Source organism: Hetaerina americana, unplaced genomic scaffold (assembly GCF_022747635.1).
Source record: "Hetaerina americana unplaced genomic scaffold, ioHetAmer1.1.p SCAF_47, whole genome shotgun sequence".
In the NCBI taxonomy this organism is placed as follows: Eukaryota; Metazoa; Arthropoda; class Insecta; order Odonata; family Calopterygidae; genus Hetaerina; species Hetaerina americana.
In genome coordinates, this window is record NW_027287063.1 from 1518567 (window position 1) to 1543265 (window position 24699).

General features: G+C 45.6%; 1 protein-coding gene across 1 annotated transcript in view; it reads right to left on the reverse strand.

Annotated features, from left to right (window-relative positions):
* Positions 1 to 19559: 19559 nt before the first annotated feature.
* The window catches only part of LOC139693356 (cyclin-dependent kinase inhibitor 1C-like), a 33073-nt gene continuing 27933 nt past the window's right edge, over positions 19560 to 24699 (reverse strand). Inside the window, exon 2 of the mRNA XM_071591483.1 lies at positions 19560 to 21675. Within this exon, the coding sequence (XP_071447584.1) occupies positions 21563 to 21675 (113 nt within the window). The 3' untranslated portion in view covers positions 19560 to 21562. The remainder of the gene's footprint in view (positions 21676 to 24699) is intronic.

The window sequence follows — 24699 nt, forward strand, 5'->3', positions numbered from 1 at the left end:
CCCGCACACACGCACCCCTCGACCGACACATGTTCAGGCGCGGGTGTCAGCGTGGGTGCGGTCAAAGGATATGTCTGACGTGCGAGGAAATCCGACCTTCAAGGAAAAGAACAGTTTCTAAGTCAGGGAAGCCTAAAGTATAGGATTGCACAGATCGGAAACGGAATTGTTTTGGGCCACGTGGAGAAGGGAGCGAGGGCTCACATGCCGACCCGCTCAAACGGCATTAGTCGACATCTTAAAAAGTTCAAAATCTTACGAGAATCATAAAAGGTGCTTTCATCCATTTACATCATGGACATTTGTTATGATGTAACCAGCAGAGTCCACAACTACATCTTCATCTATGCAATAAGTACATCTACATCTACATAATACCCCGCAAGCCGCCGCAAGGGCGTGTGGCGGGGGGTGTTAGGTAACCAACCGTAAAAAGGAAAAATACCACATGCAAAAGAAACAACACGGAAAATTACACCCACAGCAGCGCACACACTCATGCAAAAATCCCTTCATCCAATACTCATGCAAACACATGTACCGCAAAACAACTAAAAAACTGCACCCCATGATGCAGCACGAAAGCCATCCTACAACACGGAAGCCAGGACACAACAAGCAAGAAATTGAAACATCACTACCACATGAAAATATACCACGAAACACTCTACCCCCAAAGAGTCTGTAAAGTAAGACTATTCTTAAAGCTTCCGCGACGCCTATCTGATGAAAGATCCATGCTGCTTCCGGGAATTACCGTTGTGTTAATTGATTGTTAGACAACTGTTTTGCCCCCCACTCATGGAGACATCTTCGGGCCGTCTTCACTTCGACCCGAAGACGCCTCCATGACTGGGGGGCGAAACAATCAATTAACACAACGGTAATTCCCGGAAGCAGCATGAACCCTTAATAAGTAAGATTATTCTCTCATACGTATTTCGGTCATCTATCGAGGAAATTCTAACACATCGGATTGTGAGGTTAGTTTTACGATCTCCAAATTAATTTAGAATGGAATATTAAGAGTGGATGTTGCAATTATATCTGCAAATGTGCAGTACTGCATTACTAGGAAAACTGCTTTAATTTCGCAGGGATAGATTAGTTTGACGCGCCTAGTAAAATTTCTATGAGTCATATGTTCATCAAATATGAATTAAGGAAACTAGGGTGTATTAAATAGCATTCCCTAGTTGAACGGAAATCTATCGTAGAATAGTCGTGAGAACTAAAGCGTCCTCCACCTCTCTAAGAGTCGCCCACTAATTTCGAGAATCGAGAGGCTCCCCAACTATTTCCTCCAACGCACTTATTCTCTTCTCGTGGTAATTTTGATCAATTCTGACGGGTTTTCTCTAAAACATTTGACTTCCTTATTTAACGCTTTCTCCCACGGATCCAAAATACGCGCCATATATTCCAAATGAGGCCTAACTAAAGCGCAATAACATCTCCCCCTTTCATTTCCCTGCAATCCGTCGATTGAAACATAGTTTCCCTAAGGTTGATTTCCGTATTCCTCTGATGTGAGTCCCCATGCCGGTTTGATATCACTCCACTAGCCAAGTATTGTCCTGTTCGGAAATGCTTAGTTCGATCCCACCCATTTTATATTTCGCGCCTTATTTATCATTTATTTTACTCCAATACTTCAGGCGCTGTGCGTCTCCTGATATCAAATTCTAACCCCCATTCCCCATGGTACGAGCTCATCTAAATGGCTTGAGAAAACCCCGCAATCTGCTGGCCTTCACATTTCTCTGCAAATCGTTGTGCCGTCTGCAAATAATGGAAGGATGCCGCTGACGTGTGAACTTAGGTAATGAATGCATACCGAGGAAATTAAGAGCCTTATAATATTTCCCCACGGTGACCCAAATGTTAAATCTAAACCCACCGACGACTACTTTTGGTGTACGATGAGATAAGAAGCCCCTGATATATTTCGTCACCTCATTAACGCCATTTGTCTCAGTTTGTACATGTATCAATCTCTCGTGCGAGAACTTGCGGAAGGCTTTCATGAAATAAAAAAATACGTCATTCAATTGTATATTCCCTTCCAACGATTTCAAGATATCATTAATTAAAAAAAACCTAATTGTGTTTCGCAATTGCGTTTCTTTTTCTGGGCAGAGTATGCTCCAACTTTCTAGGAAAGCCATTGAATTGCTTAAAATGATGCATTCCAATATTTTTAAGGATATCGATGCTAAGTAAATCAGTTTGTAAAGACGTTTACCCTCCATGTCACCGACCTTGTAGAGGTAACAGAGATGCCCTCCGGACGAAAACAAAGCTGCGTCCAAACTGCGCCTAAATCCCTCAAATTTAGGGAAGGCGCCTTCTTGAAGGGTGTTTAAAGTCGTTAGGGCAGCTAGAAGGCACGCATTTAGGCGCCTATTTCGGCTCCCAGATTCAGGACACAAGAAGTGACTCCATTACATCTAACTGTACTCTGTACTCCATTACATCTACTGACTGAAGACTCCATTACATCAAATTATTGGATACAGATATTTGCACTGTACATCTGCATATACATCTACATAATACCCCGCAAGCCGCCGTAAGGGCGTGTGGCGGGAGGTGTTAGGCCACCATCCGTAAAAATGAACAAAACCACATGAAAATTTAACAAATATATGCAAAACTATACCCACAGTGGTACATACATTCATGCAAAAATCCCTTCATTCGACGCGCATGCAAATACATATACTGTCATCTAACAAACAATGGCACCCTAGGATGCAGTTAGAAATTTATCCAATAACAGTAGGGGTAAGAACAAATTTCTTAGTTTGGTTCTTCATTTCATGACTAAGAACATCGTCTTTGTTATTCATGCCTCTTCTGTGTGCTGGTTAAATCTTATTTTGGCATATAAACATTACCGAAAATAATTTATCAGGCGTAATGTTGTGTTTGCAGAGTGTAAGAATTCAGTAAGATCCTTAGTAAAAATATAGCCGTCTGCATGATTCCAACTGTGTAAATATAGGTCGTTCGCCAAACCTTTGCCAAAGTAGTCACCGTTTCACTAAGCAAGTCCATGATGTAATAAATCCAACAAAAATGAAAAAGTGAAAACGAAAAGCGAAGACTAAGTGTAGGATGCTTAGTTGATTGTACTATTATGTACTTTGATGATTTTACTAAGCTTAACTTAAAAGCTTAACTTTAACTTTAAAATATGATACATTCAAAAGCAAGAAAAGTACGCCTAAATATTAACGAACTACACACGACTCAAAGTATATCTTAATATAATTAATGACCGAAAAATTACTCTGGAGCAAAATACAACATAAAAAGGTAAAACTTTTTGGGTTATTGAAATGTACTAATATCTGGTCGAACAAGCAAAATATTTTTAAAAATGGATCATTTAGAGTTGTATTAGTATAGCCCGACAAGAGGAAATGCATACGAAACTAGCACCGGAATCGCCCCAGTTACTGCATAAAAAGAAAGAAATGGAAAATAAAATACTTCCAAATAAATTGCAAAATGAATTCAGAATTACGCAATAACCATGACGAGGTTTTTCAACTGCAGACATATAGTTTCACGGGATATCTTAATTAACAAAATATTTACATTTGGACATCACCCGTGTTTATTCCTTATTCTGAGCTCCATAGGTGGCAGTACTACTGCCCTACTAGAGTGTCCAAGCTCAAGCTGCCTTTTTACTTTCGGCGCGTAGTATTTAGGTGCTCCCTTATGCCTGACCAGTTTTGACGCGGCATGAAACCTGTGCACGCGACAGGGAGTGCAAGAACGCGCGCCGTCGATTGGCTATCTGCGTGACCGTGCCTCCGGGAAGCCGGAGCGAACGTCACATTCGGTCACGTGATCGTGGCTCTAAGAAGGGGGGGGGACCGGGGCAAGGAGCGCTCGTGAACCGCAAATGCGGGGGACGTCGAATGTCTCCGTTGGAGCGACGGCGAGTTGGACGAGTGGCGACTGCAAGTTTCGCGAAAATTGCCTCCCTTTCCCGGCCCCCGCACGAATGGGGGCACCCGTGGGAAAATGCTGGATTTCGCTCCTTTGGAGCGCTCGAGGGAGACGATCGGATAAGCCGCGGGTGCATAACAGTGGGAGTAGGGAAGGGAGGTCGGGGCCGCGGGGGTCGGATTCTCCCCAAAAAGCGGGGAGGGGAACTTCCTACCTTTCGCCGCACAAAAGGGGAAAAGATTTCCGTCCCCCGTGGGGACGGGGGGCGATAGGGATGGAGGAGGGAGGCGAGGAGAATCGGCGAACGTGAGGGTGGACACCATTTGAAATATCTATTATCTATTGGAAAAACGGTCGGCTCCCAGGGCGATATTCGATTTCGTGGGGCTACGTACGATGTGTCAGAGGCTTCGGCCAAGAGCGGCCCTGGGGCGGTAGGCACTTGATGGAACCGGCGTGAACACATCATCCCCTTAGAATAAACAAATGTGGGACACATACAGATCCTCTAAAATTGAAACCAAAACACAATTACGTAGCGCTTTCCTGGATTTTAAACGCAAAGTACTTTGCGAGCACTTGGACACTGACCCCAAAGCTTTCTGGTCATAAGTGAGGGAAGTAAATGGGAGTAAACAAACCGTGGCTTGCTTAAGGGATTGTAGCAATATAATTCATACAGACAGCGAGGGTAAAGCTAACATCCTAAATTCATTCTTCCAAAGCGTTTTTTCGAATGATGTTGCCACCGCATATCTCCAAGAACCAATACACACTCCACCCATGGAAAAAATAGCAGTGGACCAACAAGGAATTGTAAAATTTCTTAATGTGATTAAACCCAACAAATCCCCGGGTCCCGAAAATATACCAGCTAGGGTGATAAAACATTTAGCTCCAAAAATTGCCCCGTACCTTGAGTTTACATTTAAAAAATCCCTCACAGAGTGCAAAGTACCTAAGATTTGGAAAACCGCGCAAATAACGCCTATTTTTAAAGGTGGTGACAGGGAGGATCCCAGTAATTACAGACCTATATCTCTCACTTCTATCTGTTGCAAAATCTTAGAGCACATAATTGTCAGTTCAATAATGAGACACCTTGACAATATTAACTTTTTAAGTGACAATCAACACGGATTCAGGAAAACCCGCTCCTGCGAGACCCAATTAGGATTATTTACACACGATTTACTTTTATCGGGTGAGAGAGGTAGGCAAGTGGATGCCATCTTCTTAGATTTTCAAAAGGCATTTGATAAGGTCCCACATGGTAAACTCATTCATAAATTAAAGGTCGCGGGTATAAACAAGGGCGCCATAAGTTGGGTTAAAGATTTTCTTTCAGAGCGGGAACAGAGGGTAGTCCTTGATGGCGCTGGTTCTGACAGCGTTCGAGTCACGTCGGGGGTACCTCAGGGAAGTGTGATCTGGCCGTTGCTTTTCTGGATTTTTTTTAACGATTTGAACCGCGAAGTGAAAAGTAAAATTAGGATGTTCGCGGATGACACGGTGATCTATCGGGAGATATCTGGGGATGAGGATCGTTTTATTCTAGAGCAGGATTTAGATTGCATTACTAAATGGTGTTCTAACTGGGGATTGACTCTAAATTATAATAAATGTTCAGTGGTAAATTTCTTTAAAAGATCAACGGGATTTGCTTACAAATTAGCTGGAGGTGACCTAGCAGTAGTTGATACGGTAAAATACCTAGGTGTCATATTCACAAAAGACTTAACTTGGGGGACTCACATACGTAAAGTCTGCGGTCAAGCATATAAAAAATTGGGATTCATTAGACGCATTGTCGGCAAAAGTGACTCGAAGGTCAAGGAACGTTGTTACCACGCTCTTGTAAGGCCTCATTTAGAATACGCATGCAGCGTGTGGGATCCGAGTGAAAAAGGTCTCATTCGGGAAATTGAGAAGGTTCAACGCCGGGCAGCCCGTTTTGTAAAAAAATCCTACGATAAAACGCAAAGCGTCACCGAAATGCTCATGGATTTGGGGTGGGAATCATTGGCTGAGAGACGATTCAATGCAAGATTGAAATTATTAAATAAATTTAGATCCGCATGTTTCAGCACCGAGGTCTCGCAAATTATTCGTACTCCTACATACATTGGTCGCTTGGATCATGCATATAAAATTCGGGAAATAGATGCCAGAACTAGCCGACTCAAGGACTCCTTCTTCCCACGGACAATACGGGATAGCGACTGCAGGGTTATAGATAGCAAAAATTTCACTTGCCACTCTCAGCGTCTAAAAAATAATTAGTTGTATTTAAATGCATGCTCTTCCTCTAACCTTATGTGTTTTGTTATAATAACCCATTCTTTCCGAATGACCTCATTCGTGTTCTGTTCATCTGCTTTTAAGTTTCCCTTTTAATCCCTCGTCCCTCTCCGCGGGGGGAAATTCCCGCTACCTGCAACGTTGGGTCGCATTCCCTGCCTTTTACAGACTCTTTGGGGGTAGAGTGTTTCGTGGTGCATTTTCATGTGGTGTTTCAATTTCTTGCTTGTTGCGTCCTGGCTTCCGTGTTGTAGGATGGCTTTCGTGCTGCATCATGGGGTGCAATTTTTTAGTTGTTTTGCGGTATATGTGTTTGCATGAGTATTGGATGAAGGGATTTTTGCAAGAGTGTGTGCGCGGCTGTGGGTGTAATTTTCCGTGTTCTTTTTTTTGCATGTGGTATTTTTCCTTTTTACGGTTGGTGACCTAACACCCCCCACCACACGCCCTTGCGGCGGCTTGCGGGGTATTATGTAGATGTAGATGTTTTCTATATATATTATTTTATTAGGTAATCTACCGGTTAAGGTAGGTGTTTGGATGGACAAAATTACTAATTTAACAATTTGTGGCCCCTAGCAAAACACAACATATATATATTAATAGCATCTTAAATGAACATTTCAAGGGACATATTAAGTCAATTTTTTCCCGTTGTTACCCACGTTTGCAATAAATAAATGAATTTGACTCCAGCCACGTTTCCAAGACACGTGTCCGCAATTGCGATTGCCCTCGTCAGCAACAATGCACGACGCTGACTTGCGTAACCTTAGTTTTCTTTTCGATCGACTAGGGACGTTGAGAGAAAGGTCTCCCTCGTCGGGAATTCAATCACCTTGAATATTCAGGGGGCGTTTGGCCTCATACGTTACATGATAAAAGCTTTTCTGCTAATTAATATCATGTTAAAAAATATTTCTAAATTAAAATACCGCTATAAGCTACCCTAGCGAGGAAAGAGGAAATGGAACCTAATTAACATCGAACAATATACATTTGTAATAAAAATCTATGCGTATAAACGCGGAACTGAGGGAGCATAATTCAGTGATGGAAGTAGAGAGTCTCCATGCACCTAAATGTTTCGCCAAGTACACAGATGAAGCAGAGAAGTAAGTAAACAGAAACGATTTCAGGGGAAACATCCAGCGGGTAAAAGCCATCGATGTGTTCCTCCATAGCACCAATGATTTTTACAAAGAAGATGAAAGTTGTTGACATCACCTTCCATAGAATTATAAAATTTAATAAATTTCGGTTTTTTAATTATTTTTATTCTTTTAACGATTGATTCATGGTCCAAATCATTTGAATGAGTTTTCCAGAGCCACAACATTCCGACGCGTGCTCCTAATGTGTTTCTTTCAAAGGTCCCAAGCATCTACTTCCGATTTCCCTTTCTGGGCTCCCGAGTTTACCATTGACCGGTACTGCCCTGGACCCAGAGCAGTTTCGTGTCTTCAATACCCTCTCTTGAGGAGTAAGCACCGCAGAATTGCCCTGCGCAGTGGACCATGGATTACCATCTCCGCGCCGGCGCTTTGAAGTCGGTGGATGAGGAAGACGACTGGTAAGCTCCTGCTGTCGATATACTCTTAGATCTAGGAGCACATGTCTAGGGATCTTCTAGCTGAAGCGATTTATTTATTCGCCTAGAACTGGGGCGCCGTTGGGAGGCTGGCTCATCTACGATTCCACTCTCATCGATATGGAAATAGTCCATTGGTAGAAAAAAAAACTTTTGTTTGTACTGATAAAGGTGCGAAAAATAACGCTTTGCTTCAATATTGTGTGTTAATGATATATCAAAACCGATTAGTCATTCTTATGGCATAGTGAAATATTCAATCAATATTTTTTGGCTGCAATTTTTGTTTGCAGTCGAAACTAATAAGTGGGATGCGATTATGTTGGAACTACACAACTACCTCTAAATGTGCTAATGGAATTTTCCCGAATGAATGTGAACCAGATTAGTATTTTCAATCAAAGTCTACCGTTTTAGGCAATACTAGGTTTAGGATGGAGAGAGTCTCGTCGCCGCAATATTTCTATGCCTCACGCAAAACGCCGCGCGTGACAACCCCTGCCCTTCTTCCGCTCCGCATCGCACCCCCTTCGTTTCGTCCAAAATACCTCTTCTCTCTTCCGCTTCCCTCATCCAACGCTCTTCTTCACACTTTCACAGTCTGTCTGCACATCCCTTCGCTAACCAAAACGCCCTGAACCCACCCAACTTAGAATTCCTCACAGCAGAAGTCTGCGGGGCAGGGTCGATGGAGTGAACCGCCCCTGTTCGCTCGCGCCGCTCGGCAGGGGCGCCCCTCGGAAATTTGCACGGCGCGAGGGCGTCCGTCCACGCTCCAAGGGCCCGCCATCGGAAAAAATCCAGGCCCAAGGCCGCGTCTGTGCATGCCCGATTGGTGCCCTTAATGGGCGCAGGTGCCACGCAGGGGGATGGCGGAGGCACCTGTCGATGAAGCGCGGCCCCCCCCCCCATAATCCTCTAAATTACCCCCCCACCCATTCCCAAGATCCCAGCATTGCGAAACCACCCCTCCCAGTGCACCACACGAAGAGCAAACGGTGTTTATTGACAGGACGTGGATGCGAAGAGGTGCAAATGGTGCACAAATGATGCTCACTTCAAAGTCATTGGAGTCGATTTACGAGATAGATGTAAGCAGCGATCTTGTGAACAACTTGGTGGGACACGATGAAAGAACTAGGCTGGGAATCGGGAGTGGCTTCAAACGCAGATTCTCGTCTCTCGTGCGATGCCAACGTGTTACTGTCCCCGCCGTGGAACGGCGCATGGAAATGGTATGACAAAGATCAGCTGTGGAATCGTAGGTCGTTTCCCGCGAACCCATCGAAATAAATGCCAAGTGCGGCGGGCGGGCATCGAGGATTCCATCGGCTGTCAGCTCGTTTCGAATGCGTATATTTCAACCTTGAATAGCGTGGAGTGTTTCAATTATTTATTCTTGCCATTGGTAACTAATGCATATATTAATACTGTGGGTGAATTTTCACCAAATACAAACTTGTATTACACAGTATTAATACCAGATAGCACCATTCAGCAACAACTATTTTGAGTAATTGTAAAAAAAGTTATAGATTTCCAAATGTCTATGTACTTGTGCCAAAAGATAATCTCAGATGAATTGCTTTCTTGGTCTTTGGGATGCAATAGAAAACGTGGCGCCTTCAAATCGATCGAATCTGATTTCATTCGCTTGGCAGTGAAGCCTCTCCTCTTTCTACGCCCGGGTCCATTCCTCCACCCGGGTTGTCGATGGTGAGCGGGAGGGGCAGCCATGCATGTGCAAACATGGCACGGGGTGAATACACACGTGAATAATGTGACTCGAGCATGATCCTACCGCGGTCGAACAATGTTTTTCAAATTTCTTATAGTTCGTGGAAATAATGACATCTTAAATTTATCTGTTCTACCCTTAATCTCTCTAATTTTATTGATATGATGTCTCCTACCGTACTACGATGGGGGTAATAATACATTTCCAACATCTTTGCTAAAGAGACCTCCATCCAATTTATGCAAGATATTTAAACTATAATTTAACCTTCGCTCCGTGAGTGATTCCCAACCTAGCTGCTGTAATATTTTGGATATGCTACTCAGTTTATCATAACAACGGTTCAAACATCTAGATCATCCACGCTGCACGCGATCCAATTCGGCAATCCGTCCAATTTCTATCGCAGATAATCGCAGGGATCGCAGATTAAGGGTTCGCATGATTTGTGATGAACTTGGCATCGCTAAAAGTGATGTGCATTGTGACCGAAAGCATTGGCATGAGAAAGGTGTGTGCTAACCGCGAGTGCTCTCGGGCGGACAAAAGGAAACTCGCGCGGGGATATACCAAGAGGCTCTGGGCCATGCCTCAGCCATCTTGCAGCTCTGACGTTGCCCCACCAGGCTTCTTCCTCTTCCTACGCCTCAGCACTAAGGAGCCGTCACTACGCAGGGGTCCTGCATCTTCCTAAGGTTTGCCCGCTGTCTTCGTGAATCGAGGGGCTGCCGGACTACGTCATACCTCCAGCATTCCCGTTTCTTCAAGCCCACTCCCTCACTCGTAACAATTTACGACAAATCGGGCGGATTCACCTGAGCATTTTTCCAATTCTTGAATTAACGCTTTCTCCCATTGATCCCAAAATCCTTGCCACGTATTCCAAATGTAGTCCAACTAAATCCGAGCAAAACCTAACTCCTGTCGTAAAATTTCTCTGAGACCCATCCAATGATGCTCAGGTTCTTCAAGGCTAACAGCCCGCACATTCTTCAGATGTGTGTATCCCATGAGATGTTTGATCTTAGTGTAACGCCCAAGTGCTTCAACAGTTGCACATTTCTAGTCTATATTCCCTACACCATTCCGATATATATCAAGACGAAAAATCAAACCCGAGCCCGAAAAATTATGATAATTTACATACTAAAATATAATGAATTAGTCAAACACAACAATATTTGCATGATGCATGTAGACATGTTTGTGTAAGAGTATGTTTGCAAATAAGCTAACACATATTCAAGTGAGTGAATAAACTTACAATTCTACAGGCTTAGCTGGTGCTCTAACACCTCCCGCCACACGCCCTTGCGGCTTATTGCAGGCTATTGAGCAGGTGTAGATATCTGATCTCAATCGCGGTAGAGTACCCCGTAATCTACAAGGCTCCCTATTTCTATGTCATTCCCTCTGGCACTGGCTACTGAGTGATGAGTTTCCCGCGATCTGTTGGAAGGAGGTTCCCTCGCGTAGGGACGAGCGTACTTTACACACGACCGACGATTCGTCAGTACGGTGTTACTTTGTACCTGTTAACCCGATAGGAATACGCGCACCGTGGGGCCTCTTTTTTGATATGCTATAGAAAGCAAACGACGCCGACTTCCTCATCATAAATGCATCGCTCTAATATGCAAAGCTTAAAGGCACTCCACGTTCCAGCTGTTTTCTAATTGAAGTAGCCCTTATGAAGGCATTGAGATGTCATTGGGATACAGACAGAAAGCCAGGCATAACTCGACCTTCCTGCCATCTGATGTGGCCTTTGGGCGACAACCCTCCGTCCAACGCCCCCCCCCCCCCCGCACCCTCGCTTCCGCTTTAGACGTCGTCCACCTCCCGTTGCGGAACACGGAGGTCGTCACCCGAAGTCGTGGGAGTTGCTCTCGTCTTGATTAATGTTGATCCCTGGGTCATATTTCTGGGTAAACATCCAAAGTACCGAGACCTGCGTGTCTGAACCCGCGAAAAGGGTTCTCGAGTAATGCGCCCTCCATTTCTCCCTCTGCCTCGATCGCACTAATCCTACTTTTGTGGTGGTTTCCCTCGTTCTCGGGAAGTCATCGATTACAGTTTTGAGCAAGACTTCCCCATAACCTTCTCCTCCCTTTCCTTCCGCCGCTATCTGTAACATTTTCTTCCTTTTTACCTCCTGCCCATGCCGTCCGGTCTGCCCTGGCGGTGACGCAGTACCCTCGCGGCCGACGTCTCCATCCGGGGCCTCCCCTCTCCTCACCTACGGCCCAAGTGCTCGCTCCGCCGATAACGCCTGCATTTGAAGATCCGGTGGGGTGTGGAGATCGTGACCTGATGACCTCTTGCTCGACCTCTATCGCGCCCTTCTTCTGCCCAGACGGAAGAGAGGAAAACTCCACGCCGTGCCACAGACTGAGGACCACTTGCAAGCGTGGCAAGGGTAGGAAAGGGGATTCCGCCACCCCAGCAGCCCTTCCTTCCCCCGTCCACTAACTCCTTCAGAGAGAGGAGCACGCCCAGTGGCGAACGAGGCGTCGCCGTTTCATCGGCCCGCAGGGCGATCGCGTCGATACGCTGCGCAGGTATTTCCAAATTTTTAGAAAACCAGAGGTTTTTTTAGAAGGGAACATACAAAACGATCACTTTTATGCAGACCACTGTGACCCCGCTGAGCACAACCACGGCATAGTCTAAGAGAAACGAAAACAGTACACACTCGGCGTTCACTTGAACGACAATAGCACTCCCTGGATTCCAAAAAAAGGAACTCTCTGGGCGACTCCCACGGCCGCTGGCCAAAAGGGATCAGAGGACAGCGGAGAAACAACTCCCGGCCCTCACCACCTTGCGGGAGTTAGTCCTCTGCTCTCCCGGTGAGCACGGAGGACGTTAGGCGCACTCTGGAAAATCAAATGGACCCCATTCAATACAAAAACACAGAAACGACATCTTTATATTGCCATGCAAAGCGCGTTATAATGGCTTGTTACCGGGAGTTTCAGGTTTTTAGTCATGATAGTAATTAGTGATTCCGTGAGGTTTAATTTGTCGTGCGTTAACTTCCGTCAGAGTGTCGAATTCGTAATCTACATGCAAATTATTTAAACTACCAAGAAGGTGTGCGGCAATCCACACTTGGAATTGTACATCTAGATGTTACCCTGCAGGGCACCCCTAGAGTGTGTGTGTGTGCCAGGGGCCAGGGGAGGGCGTGCCATCTGAAATCCAAACTTATCCCAATCACATAACTTTACATGAAGTACTTACCTTTCCATCGGTAATTATGACATAAGGCTCTTGGTCAAACGCCAATATTCTAATTATGTTTTCAATAAGCCATGTGAGGCATCCACAATAGTTCAAAGGCATCAACATTTCAATCCTATTGCTGACCACAGATTCTCAGCAAAACTGCATCGCTCTCAGGATGGCAAAACAAAGAGAAAGAACGATTACTCTTTTGCCAATACCAACCAACCAATGAGAAAGAAGCGATTCCTGCATCGTTGACCTCAGTGGTTCCTACTCAGCTGTTTCCGATGAAATCGCTCGTCACCTACCTGCAAAATGTTCCCAGATAATTAGCTATAGTATAAACCAAATTTTGATGCATTAAAAAATTTACGTACCTATTTACGTACGTAAAAACGTCACAACTAATGCAATTCTTCTTATAATCCTTGCCATATTGCTCACTTGCACATAAAACATTTCCTAACTGCTCCTATAACTGTCCTCCGTTTTTTGTTTCTTAGTCATATTATTAGTTGAGAATCTACAAGGTGACCCGAAAACAACCACCAGGGGGGGGGGTGGCAGGGGACGGGTCCTCTAGCAGGCATTATAGATTATTAGATCTACGATTTCTTTGGGATTAACGGAGGAGTTATGCAATTCAAAAGATGTTTTGATTTTTACAATCTGCTTTTTTAACCAATACAGAATCTCATTCCGTCCTTCGTGGGATTTTCTCCGCCTATATGGGTGGATACTTATTTGCGGCTACATTCCAAATAGTTGTTGTTAGTGGGGGGGGGGGGCGACCGACAACTAATGTCATTTGCGCCATTAGGAATAGGTGGGTTAGGTACAGTAGGGGTACCATGATCAGGAAATAGAGCAAGGCTGGCGAGCAACCAGGCGTCGTCGGCATTAACCAGCTCCCAGTGAATAGTACACCATGGGGTCAAATACTATAGCGTCCCATCCGACGGACGGCGCACTCACTTGGAGTGCTCTCCATAGAGCACCGTCATCCTAGGGACACCACTTATAATAAATCCGGCAACCTCTAAGATCCAAATCAACGAACCATTCCGATTCCCTATTATATTCCTTGTTGCCGATAATGTTGTTTCGAAATTTTGATTATCAAAAACATTAAAATAAGAAGTAATGCATTTCAAGTGCTGCTAAATACTCACGAAATGAGAGAGATTCTATGAGTCATCGTTTTCATGCAAATGATTCCCATCTCCAACCAATGACAATTATTCCATAGATGAGCTGAAATCAATAGCATGCATTTTTTTCCCATGATGAACAAAATATTCATAATTCATATGTAATATTCCATAACTTCTTTCCAACAACAGCGAGGCATTTAAATGAAGGACGCGACGAAAATGGTCAAGGTAATGCCGTAAAATGAAGTGGAGCACTGTGAAGAGGCTAATTTTGGCCGACCCCGGTGGCGGCGGGGTAACGTCCTCGTCTGCCATTCCAAGGGTCGCGGGTTCGATTCCCGCCTGGGTGAGTTTTTCTCCACCTAGGGCTTGGGTGTTTGTAAATGTGATCATTGTTATCGTTGTTAATAGTTCGATGTAAAGGCCAGAATGCGCTGTTTTCGGACTTATACTGAATAAATAAATAAAATAAATAAATAAAATAAATTTTCCAAAGGGTCTCAATTATACAAAATCAATGCAGCCTCACCCGCCTCGTCGTATTCATTTCCCAGTCATCCTCTCCACTTCCAGTGGAGTCGCAATCCATCCAATGGCAAGCGCTCGCGAAAGTCCTTTTGCGTCACTTCGATTGACGCCGGTGGCCACCTCTCGCACCTCCGGCGTCGTGCATCGCATCGCCGACGGGCCGAGGACAAAGCAGTCGTGCCTAAAACTATCAAAATAGAGGCACGCACACAAGGGCGCCCCATCCGCCAATCCAAGATCAAACGACAGGAATATTGTCAACGTTCTATTGCCCGGCATTCCACTGCACTCAATTGCATTCGTCGTCAGGCAAACATTAGATATCCCAAAAGGGTTCAATAAAAATAAATCGAGTAAAGAGGTTTGATTATTTTTGTTTCCAATAAAACTTTCAAAGATTTCTTGAAAAAACTAATATTTTATTCCTTCGGTTCACCAGCATTATTTGTCAATGCTTGTTTCGTGCAATAAAAACAGTACATGAAATTTGCTGTCTGGTAAATTTGAAACTTAAACGCGAGTGGTGTTACGCACGGCTGCATAGGGACCACGGCCGGGGTAATGCCGACATTCGCAAACGAAGGAAGAGGAGCGCGCGCAACCCCCCCCCCCGCCTGAGCTCTCGCCTCTGCCCCCTCGTGCAGTTCTCTCTCATCCCTGGGGGGGGGGTCCCGTGGGGCTAGACGGCCTCTCCCTCCGCCCTCCGTGCAGATAGTGGGGGCAGCGGAACACTCGTCCGGGCCCTTGCACCTGCACCCCCCGCGGGGGCGGCAGGAGGGGGGGCACGGATGGTCCCGGAGGGCAAGTGGGTAGGGTTGGGTGGCTGGGGCACGGAGAAGAAATGGGGGGAGGGGTGTTTGTGAGCGGTGAGGGGGCGTCGGTGCTTGCGCCAGCTGACCGTCACCCCCAACCCCCCGAGGGTGGCAGGCAGCAAGCAGCCTCCTCATTCAGACAGGTCCCGATGCTGAAGAAAAACTCCTTGAGCCATCTGCCCGGCCAAGGGAAACTCCCTCCCTCCATCTCTTTCAAAGATTTCCTCAGTCCGGAGAAAAACCCTCCTTTCTTCCCACTGCGCCTTCTCCCGCTTCCCGCCTTTTTCGAGTCCTCCAGGGCCCACCCGCCTAAAATAACGGTCTCCCTTCTTTCGGCTTTGAACGGGCGCTGAAGGTTCAATTTTGGCGGGAGGTAGCTCCCTCCCCGCCGCCGAGTTCCACTGCATCAATTGCAGGGAACACGCCCCTCATTCGTGCGTCGCGATTCCGCCGAATTGGCGCCTCTGCCCAGCCGCAACGCGCCGCCGTTTTTCTCGGCGAGATGCGCGGTTTTGAGTGCCGCTGCTAACACGCGCAACCCCTTAGACCACTAGCGATGGTCGATCGATTCGCGGTCGTAAATCCAAAGTAATACCCACGGAATAAAACCGTCGGATGAAAATATTGTGCGGAACAAAGACACTGCAGTATATTATGACACAGTTCTGCGTAACGGTTATGTTGTGTCGAGAGTTGAAGTAAAAATTATTCAAAATTAATACCCGACGATATCGTTTAACTAGAAAACATGATACTTCATCCCAGGTAAAGATTTTTCACCTATTTCCCTCCATTTATTGCAGTACCATCTACGGAAACAATTAAAGCTCTGCTTTCACAAATAATCCCCGTTTCTTCTGCATTGTGAGCAAGAACGCGGTAATAACGCAGCATCAAGTATGCGTCTGTATCGTTCACCATTTATTTTCGTTCATTGCATCGGCAAATGCGCGGTAGTTGCACACCGTAACCACCCGAAAGTGCAGTGGCCCTTTCTGGTTCCGGAGTAGTCTAGAGGAATCATTCACAATGGCGGGAAAACATTGCGGAGAGATGAAAGCTCGGCCATTGCGTCTTAATTGGGCCGGCAAACTGACCAAAAAATCAATTCAAAGGACCACGGCGGGATAGGATGGGAATATGAGGTTAATGGATCTACAATTGCCAAAATAAGCGTAAATGAGCACAAAATAATAGCTCATGCCAGTAAGATTTCCTATGGGGTGAGCTATGCATGCATAAACGATATCCACACCAAATATTCATATGAATTCGGGAGAAATGCGCCGATGGATGGATATAGATCGACGCCAGAAGAGGGCGTCTTGGTTCCAGGGAGGCATGCAGTTTACACTAACCTTTGTCGGCAAATCCCTCTCCGCATGATCGACTGGGACTGACATACCATTGACGTGGTGCACGTTAAAACACCCCTCTGCCGTCGCGGGGGCGACAGCAGAGGGGTGGTGCAACAGTTTCCATCTGTAACGCAAGCGGCAAGTTGCCATGCATTACTAGTATTTCCCCTTCTTCAAATTCCAAAGAAACTGCGGGAGATGCCGCAACAGTAACCTTTAACGGATTCATCCGCTAATGTGCATTTCAATGCAACAATTTCAGAGTGTAAAAATCATTCGCCTTGACTGGGATTCGAACCTAGATCCCTCAACATCCGGTCGAGTGCTTTAGCCACTTAAGCTACCGAGGCGTCCTCTTAAACTCTGAAATTTAGAGCTTAAGTGGCTAAAGCACTCGACCGGATGTTGAGGGATCTGGGTTCGAATCCCAGTCAAGGCGAATGATTTTTACACTCTGAAATTGTTGCATTAAAATTTCCCCTTCTTGTTTTTCATGTCTCGGTGCGGCGGTGGTCAATCGTATGATTGCCTATTTTCATTCCACACGACAGCTTTTCCTGCATTGAAAATTAACACTTGCAAAGAAACCGAGTTTTCCCCTATCATTTAAATGGATTTGCATCTCTTTTCGGTGATCTGAGCGAAGGTTATTTCCCTTTTCTAGCCCTATGAATACCCTTCTCCTACTTTATTCCCTTACCCATCCCACTCACCTGTTGCTGGCACCCCCTGCCACACACCTTTTGGGTGGTTCCCGGGGTATTAGTGTAGCTGTTGGTGAGTTAAACCATCACGAGAGACTAGGCTTTTAATTTATACAAAATGTTAAGGGAAAACATCCGGAAATGAGAAACCCTTCAAATCAGCAAGTTATGCTGCCGCTACGTGTGCAACATCCATTTTACGACTAGTTAAAGAAATTAACTACTTGTGCTTAATACAAATATGGAATTATTTCATTAGGTAGGTTTTGCATGTCCTAGAATACTTTTCTGAATCAAATCTAGAGTTTACGATCCAAGTAATTGACTCGGTATTCTCCACTGATATTGCTTTGCAAAAAGCGCTATTTAACGAGGCACAAGGCGAGTTCAAAGAGCTTCGCCAACGAGCTATTTCGAGCTTCACCGCAGGAGTTTTATCGGTAGTCTACCGTTTGAGGCCAATTTGCGATGTGTGACAAAAAGTGAATGTTGCTAAATATCTCAGATTGGTCCAACGAGAAAACACAACCTGCCGTCGCACACTATACTAAACAGTTGTTCAGTTCCATACGCAATACTACCTCCCAGCATGCTGTGCAACATAGCATGCCTATCCTATCTACTCTACCCCTACTAATGATCGTGAGCACCGCCTTAGCTACGGGTAAAATCAAAGTTTATTCATGACCTATTGTCCTATAGTACGGCTGCCCTTTTGGGGATCTTAACAATGGTCTAGCAAAAAATATCACGGTCAAATTAACCCTTAATCAATGTCCATTTAAAAAAAACCCTTGGACATCTTCAAGCAGTTCCAAGGCTTCACATGATTTCGATTCTCTTCTTTCCATTTCGCCATTAATGACTCCAGCTTTGCCGTATGAATATCCTAGGAGCAGTCAGTAGGTGAGGCGGCCGAGGTCATTTCCACCAGAGGGATCAGTTGGTATGTAATTTCGTTAATGGTAGGATATGGAGGGAGGCTCCCTTTGTGATTGGTAGATCATCATCCCGACGCACAACTGGTCAATATGCGGACGGGTGAATTCGAAGTTCTTCGACCAACAGATATTTTATAAACGTGTGCAATACCGTTTTTCGACCAAATGTTGGATAAATAATATGACAAAGGAAACACCTCATCGATGCTATTTTTTCGCCCACCATTTGATGCCCGAATAGCCAGCCGTCTCCTCCGACGCTCTACCCTCTCTAACTACTCTCTATGAAGACCTAATTGTGCATTGCCTACTACCAACAATAGCCTGACGTCACGAGAGGTTATTTTGAACTAATTTTTTTCATCTTTGGAATCGTATTACATCTTGGTTTATCATTTCACAATATTTTAGGCATAAATTGTAAAACCCTGCAGTAGTTACTTTTCAACGGAGTCATCCGCAAATACGCATTACAATGCAACAATTTCTAAGTGTAAGGATAATTCGCCTTGACCAGGATTCGAACCCGGATCCCGGGAACCGAGCCGTCCTAACTTATTTCCGGGCATATAAAACCCCATTCATTGAATTAATTTCATGAAATTTCCTTTATTCAAAATCTGAATTGGGTTACGAAAAATACCCCTCGTCAGTATTTCAGATAACATTCTATGTGTTGTCAGTGTTCTGTGCAAAATGAATAAATATTGATATTCAAATCGAGTAGGATGGCTAAACGTAGCGAATGCGTCAATAATTTAAGTCAAAGGGCGTGACTTCCGAATGGATTCGGAATCTTTGTGAAATTTTTAAGCCTAGTAAGCGAAAACATAAGTACAAATTGTTCCAGTAGTGTAGCGAACGTTCATCGCATTTGATATTGCGTTTACCCAAAAGACAAATGAGCCCTCGAAACCAAATCTTCAATTTGGAGGGAAGAGAAATACAATCAGGGCACAAGGAAGATGAAGAAGCAATGGACGCCCCTTCATTATTCACCCCACCCCACAAAGATATCTATCACACAAACATTGGTTGAGTTTTTTTAGTTCAACACACGTTATATTGCAGTTATTATAATTACCATCAAAACTGCAATCCACACTGATTAACCGTGAGAACATATTCACAGGTGAACTTCATGGACTACTCTTAAGTCAGCCCCATCTTCTATAGTATTCACCAAGGTCAGTTTTGAGTGCTTTTTTCAGCGGATAAATTAAAACACATTGTTCATTTACTAACAACAGAAGCTTTATTGCTGTCCACACAGTCTCTCATATTTTTTATATTTGTTACCTTTTTTTTCTACAACAGAATTTTTACATACAACTTTTCCAAACACACATATACGTAATAACTACGAAACGAAGTTTCACATTACAAAAAAAACACTAGGTTTGAGATCAATATTGTAATACATCACAGTAATTAAAATAAAATTATATTTATAATATATATATTTATATATATATATGAAATAATGAAAGGTTACATGTTACTATGGGTCTTCTCATTAAGGGGATAGCGAGAGAGGAGCATCCGAAACATGCTCTTAGAGATCTTCAATGGCCCCAAGGGCATCGCGCTTGTTTTAAAACATGTTTGCGAATACTTTCGCGCGCTCCACTTTCATAAAAAAAAGGGGAATAATCAACTTTGTACTTACATATGTCTTTGGATTAATTAAATAGAAAAAGAAAGCCCCCTTGAAAAATATAACAAACAGCCTTGACTATTTCTTAGAAAATGTGACCAATGGTACGGTGAGAAAGTTTAACTCACTCGTATTATTCTAAATTTGTATAAAAACTAGGAAATAATAAGTAAGAAGCAACATAATCTTTCAAGATATTAGAAAGAATTGAGATGAAACAAGAAAACGCAGGTTTTAATATATCTTTGGAAGATCAACCGAAGCCAACATTGATAACTGAACCCCAACATTATTCATCATTAATAAAAAAGTTTTGGGATATTCTTCGTTTTCCTGATTACTGATAAATAATAATCCAATCCACCACTTAGGTATAACCCACTATGTAAGCTAACCTGGCCATTGAAAAACATCTGGACCACCATATATGCTCATCACTCTTAGGCCTACCAATTGCAAATAATACCATACACACACCCACCCATAGAATAGTGCGATCAAAAAATAATACGTCTATACACATCATGAATCCCTTTTTTATTTAATAATTAACATTTTTTTAACTCTTCGTATTAAAAACCATATCCTTTGCTAACACGAATATGTAGATAATGTGGAGGTGAGGAGATATGAGGATCACGTGTCAGCATCACGTGACTAACAAAAGAAGGGGTGGGCGGGGAGGGAGGGGGCGGGGCATCCAGCGATAACAACCAATGCTGGTTCGCAACAATAAATACGATTTGATTTTTGGTACAACCAATTCTCCCTCGAGGGCAATGTTGACACTCGAGCGGGGAAGTGTGTCGCTGCATTGTTTGAATGGGCGGGGTTGACACGAGGGCGGGCGCACGGCCGTCGTGAGAACAAACGCATCTCCACAAATATAAGAGCACACTGAATGAACGGGGGCGGAGGGAGGGCGCTGATTGAGGAGGGAAATCGAAATCACACGGGCGCGCACATTTTTTATTGAAAGACGCGCGAAACGCAATAAATACATTCAAGTTATTTACAACAAAACAAGGGGAAGGGGGAGATAGAGACACCCGTTCCCTCCCCTCCCATGAATTTCCTTCGCCGTGGTGTGGTACAGAGAAGGGGGGGAGGACGGGGGTCGGAGAGAGAGAGAGAGAGAGAGGGTGGGATGGCTCCAAAGGATGTAGCTGAGACGAGGCCTTCAAGTGAGACCAATTCGAAAATAATATAACCATTGCGTTCACAAGAGTCATAAAAAGAACAAAATATAAACGCTGACAGTAAAAAAAGGTGCCAGTCCAATGAACGCGCCACAGCGCGCGCAAAAAATATTTTTGCGATAAGAGATCGGTTTACTTTGTCTTCTCTCCTGCTCAACAAAAAGAAAAAAAAACGTTTTTTGCGACAGTTTCTTTCTCTTCCCTCGGCCGAAATCTTGGATTCCGGGCGTGGGCCAGGTGGGGTTTAGGGGGTAGGGGTCCGCGGGGAGCGGCGAGGGGGAGTGAGTTGGTCACCCCCATTCGGCGGCCCGCCTCCACTGGTGCGGCCCACCCCGCTCTCGGGGGAGGGTGGGCTGTCCCTGGAACGCACCCTCTTCCTTCCTTAGCTCTCCTGCACCCTCGCCTTCTTGAAGAGCGTCTGCCCGGAGGCGGAGGGGGCAGGTGACGCCGGCGCCTTGTCCTGCGTCAGGAGACGCTTTCGCTTCTGGTGGTAATCTGCGGAGAGGAAAAGAAGACGGGTTAGTGACGTCGACGGATTCGCAAGGACAAGAAATTCAACGCATCTTCATTTTTTTGCCTCATTTAAATGCCTTCCCGAGGGCGAGTATTAAAAGGGACTCATTTCAAGAGACACCTGCCGATCAGAACAAAACGAGATATTATTAAGCTAGGAGAACATCTATTCCAAACGTTTTCCACCTTAACATTTGGAGCAGGAGTTGGAATAGTTAGGGTTATACGCGTGAAATAAAGGATATCATATTTGTACAATATTAATAGGACTCATTTAACGGCTACAAAAGACGTACACCATACGAGCCAACCGGGTAAATGATGCGAGAGGGTAGAGAGAGAGCATCACGCACGCTTGATGGTCACACCCGGATAATTGTCCTCGGGTGCGCACGACGAAGCCCCGGCGTCCGCCATTTCCCCCGGCAAACCTCAGGAGGACCCCCACCCCCCAAGGCGAGTCGCAGGGTTTTCGCGCGCCACAGCCCTCGCCTACCAAGTCGAGATGCACACGTGCGCCACTTTTTCCCGATCTGCAAGAGAGTTCGGAGGTTGTCCTGGGCAACGCGGAGGATGTCAGTCTATTTGAAATAGAATACCGTTCAGCGTTTGGGCATTGCGTTCATTTAAGTTACCATTTTTTGTTGATCTGATCAAGTCCTTTTCAAAATATTTTTTGGCATTCCATGTACGCGTCAACCACACACTGCAGTCAACGACGCGCCCACCAAATCCTACAACTACGGGATTTTTTGCCAAGGAAGGGCCGGCGACGCCCGAAGATGACAGCGCGGAGAACGCAGGTCGAGGTAATGACCCTTGGGTGGTTGAAAGTGTACCAGCGCCCGCACAATTGCAGCCGCGTGGCATTGGCGCGAGCGAGGGCCGGCCGGCCCTGCCTCGGAAGCGCCGGTCCAGACGAGGTGAGAACGAAGGAAGGAAGCGAGAAGAGGGGAGGATAGGGTGGGCAGCAGGGGTACTCCCCCCGACCCCTTTGGATCTTCGAAAATGGAAGGAAAGGCGAGGAAGTGGGGAGAGAGGGGAGAGGAAGGGTGGGCAGGGCTAAACGGACAACACCTGCTGCCCCTGGAACACGCTCCTCACCCCCCTCCCCGTCCCCTTGGGTGTGCACTGCGTCGAATGGGGCCGAAACAGAAGTGGGGCGGAGTGGGAGATAACCCGAGGGTTGGGGGCCGAGATGATATTTTTTCTCCGTGGAGGGCAAGGGGGGGAGGGGCCCCCGGGGAAGGCGAGCTCTAGGGTGCGGCGGCGCTTCGACCGCTCCCGTAGAGCGGCGGGGCCCCGATTGCCACGCGCGCCCATCCACCCATATGCTATTAAGAGAAATGGGCGCGAGACAGGGGCAGTTGATCCCGACAGTGGAGCGCTCTAAGCCGGGGCAACACCCGACTGCTTGTATTGCATGCAACCCCCGCATTTCAGGGGAAGAAGACCCAAGGAAGAATAAGGAACCGATTACGAAAACGATGGCGGCCTTCCAAACAGTTTTGCCAGATCCACGCCCCGACGATTTCCTAGATCCACGCCCCGACCCCGCTTCCTACAGCCACGCACGGAATATTGAGTCACGAGCACGGAGGAAGCCGCACTCGGGGTCCCCCCGCGTGCTCACCGTCTTTGGAATACCTGCTCGACTCCCTGCCGACCACGCTGGTGTAATGCCACTCTTAACCTTAACGAACGTAGCGAACCGACAATAAGTTCTTGATAATCGAACACGAAGGAACCTTACCAACCCCCACAAGAATCAGGGCTCAACCAAGAACGGAATGAACAAAAAACAAATTGATTAAAGAGTGACCTTTCCGAGGAAATTGTTTTTTTGAATTTCAACAATTTATTATAAAACGCATGCGCCATATGTGAGAGAGACAGGAGGGCAGAATTCTTAGGAAAAGAAAGGGCATTTCTAATTTTAAAATGGTTGCCAAAGATTAACCATTGCGGTGGTTGTGATTTCGAGTTCGGATGCCTGTGCGAGTCCAATTGAGAATCGAATACACGAAGATGGGTTTAGCGGGGGGTTTTAGCCCATGGGAGGTGGGGGGGGTCCCGTGCAGGTCGTAGCGCCCGAGAGGAGGGGAGGCCGCCAGGATGTCCACGCAGTCGGTGCAGTGCATCGGTCGCCTCGAGTGCAGGGGGGAGGGGGGTCGGAGTTGTGGTTCGGGGGGAAGTGGGGGGGGTCCTTGGGGTTCGAGGAGGTAGCGAGCAGGTGGGTGTATATTTCGGAGCAGCGGATGCAGCGGCGGCGGTAAGCAGGAGGGGTCGGTCGGAAGAGAGGCGGATGTGAAGGGGGGCAGGGGTCCTCCCGAGGAGAAGGCGGGCGGGGAGAAAGAGGCTGCTGTCGGGGAGGAGTCGAAAATGAAAACAGGATGCGACGACCAGGATCACCGCAGACAACAAGCAGGGGTGCACGACAACACGCAAAGACGCGCACCAACGCAAGACATTTTCGCCAGTTTCAACGACGATTAAACCTTGGTCTCATATCATGTCTTGCACCCAGAAAATCAGGTTTCGGTCACCTCAACGAGTTTATTAGAGTGAATTGATTTCGAAATGTATGAGACAACGGAGTATCTACATAGTTGCACTGGTGGTCTCGCAGTTATTTTCGAATAAATCTCGGTTTATAAACGAAGGATAACTATTACTTTAAAATTTCCGTTGAACTACTGAAGTTTTTTACGGTAGATAAATTAACTAAACGTTTTTTTTTTCGTTGCGACCGACTCAATTAAAACACACCGCCTCGCCTACGATAGCCTTAAATATACAGCACTTTCTTTCTTCTTGATAATTTCAGCCGTTTTATAAAACACGCGTAGTGTAAGAAACAACAAAAAAGCAACTATGTGCATTAAAACCACAATGTTAGGTACCGAGGGAGATCCTCAGAAGTCAGACCGAAGGAGTTCACTAAAATGTGGCCTTTACGAAGAATCATCGGAAGTAAGCGCTGAGGAAGGGAGGGAGGGAACAGTC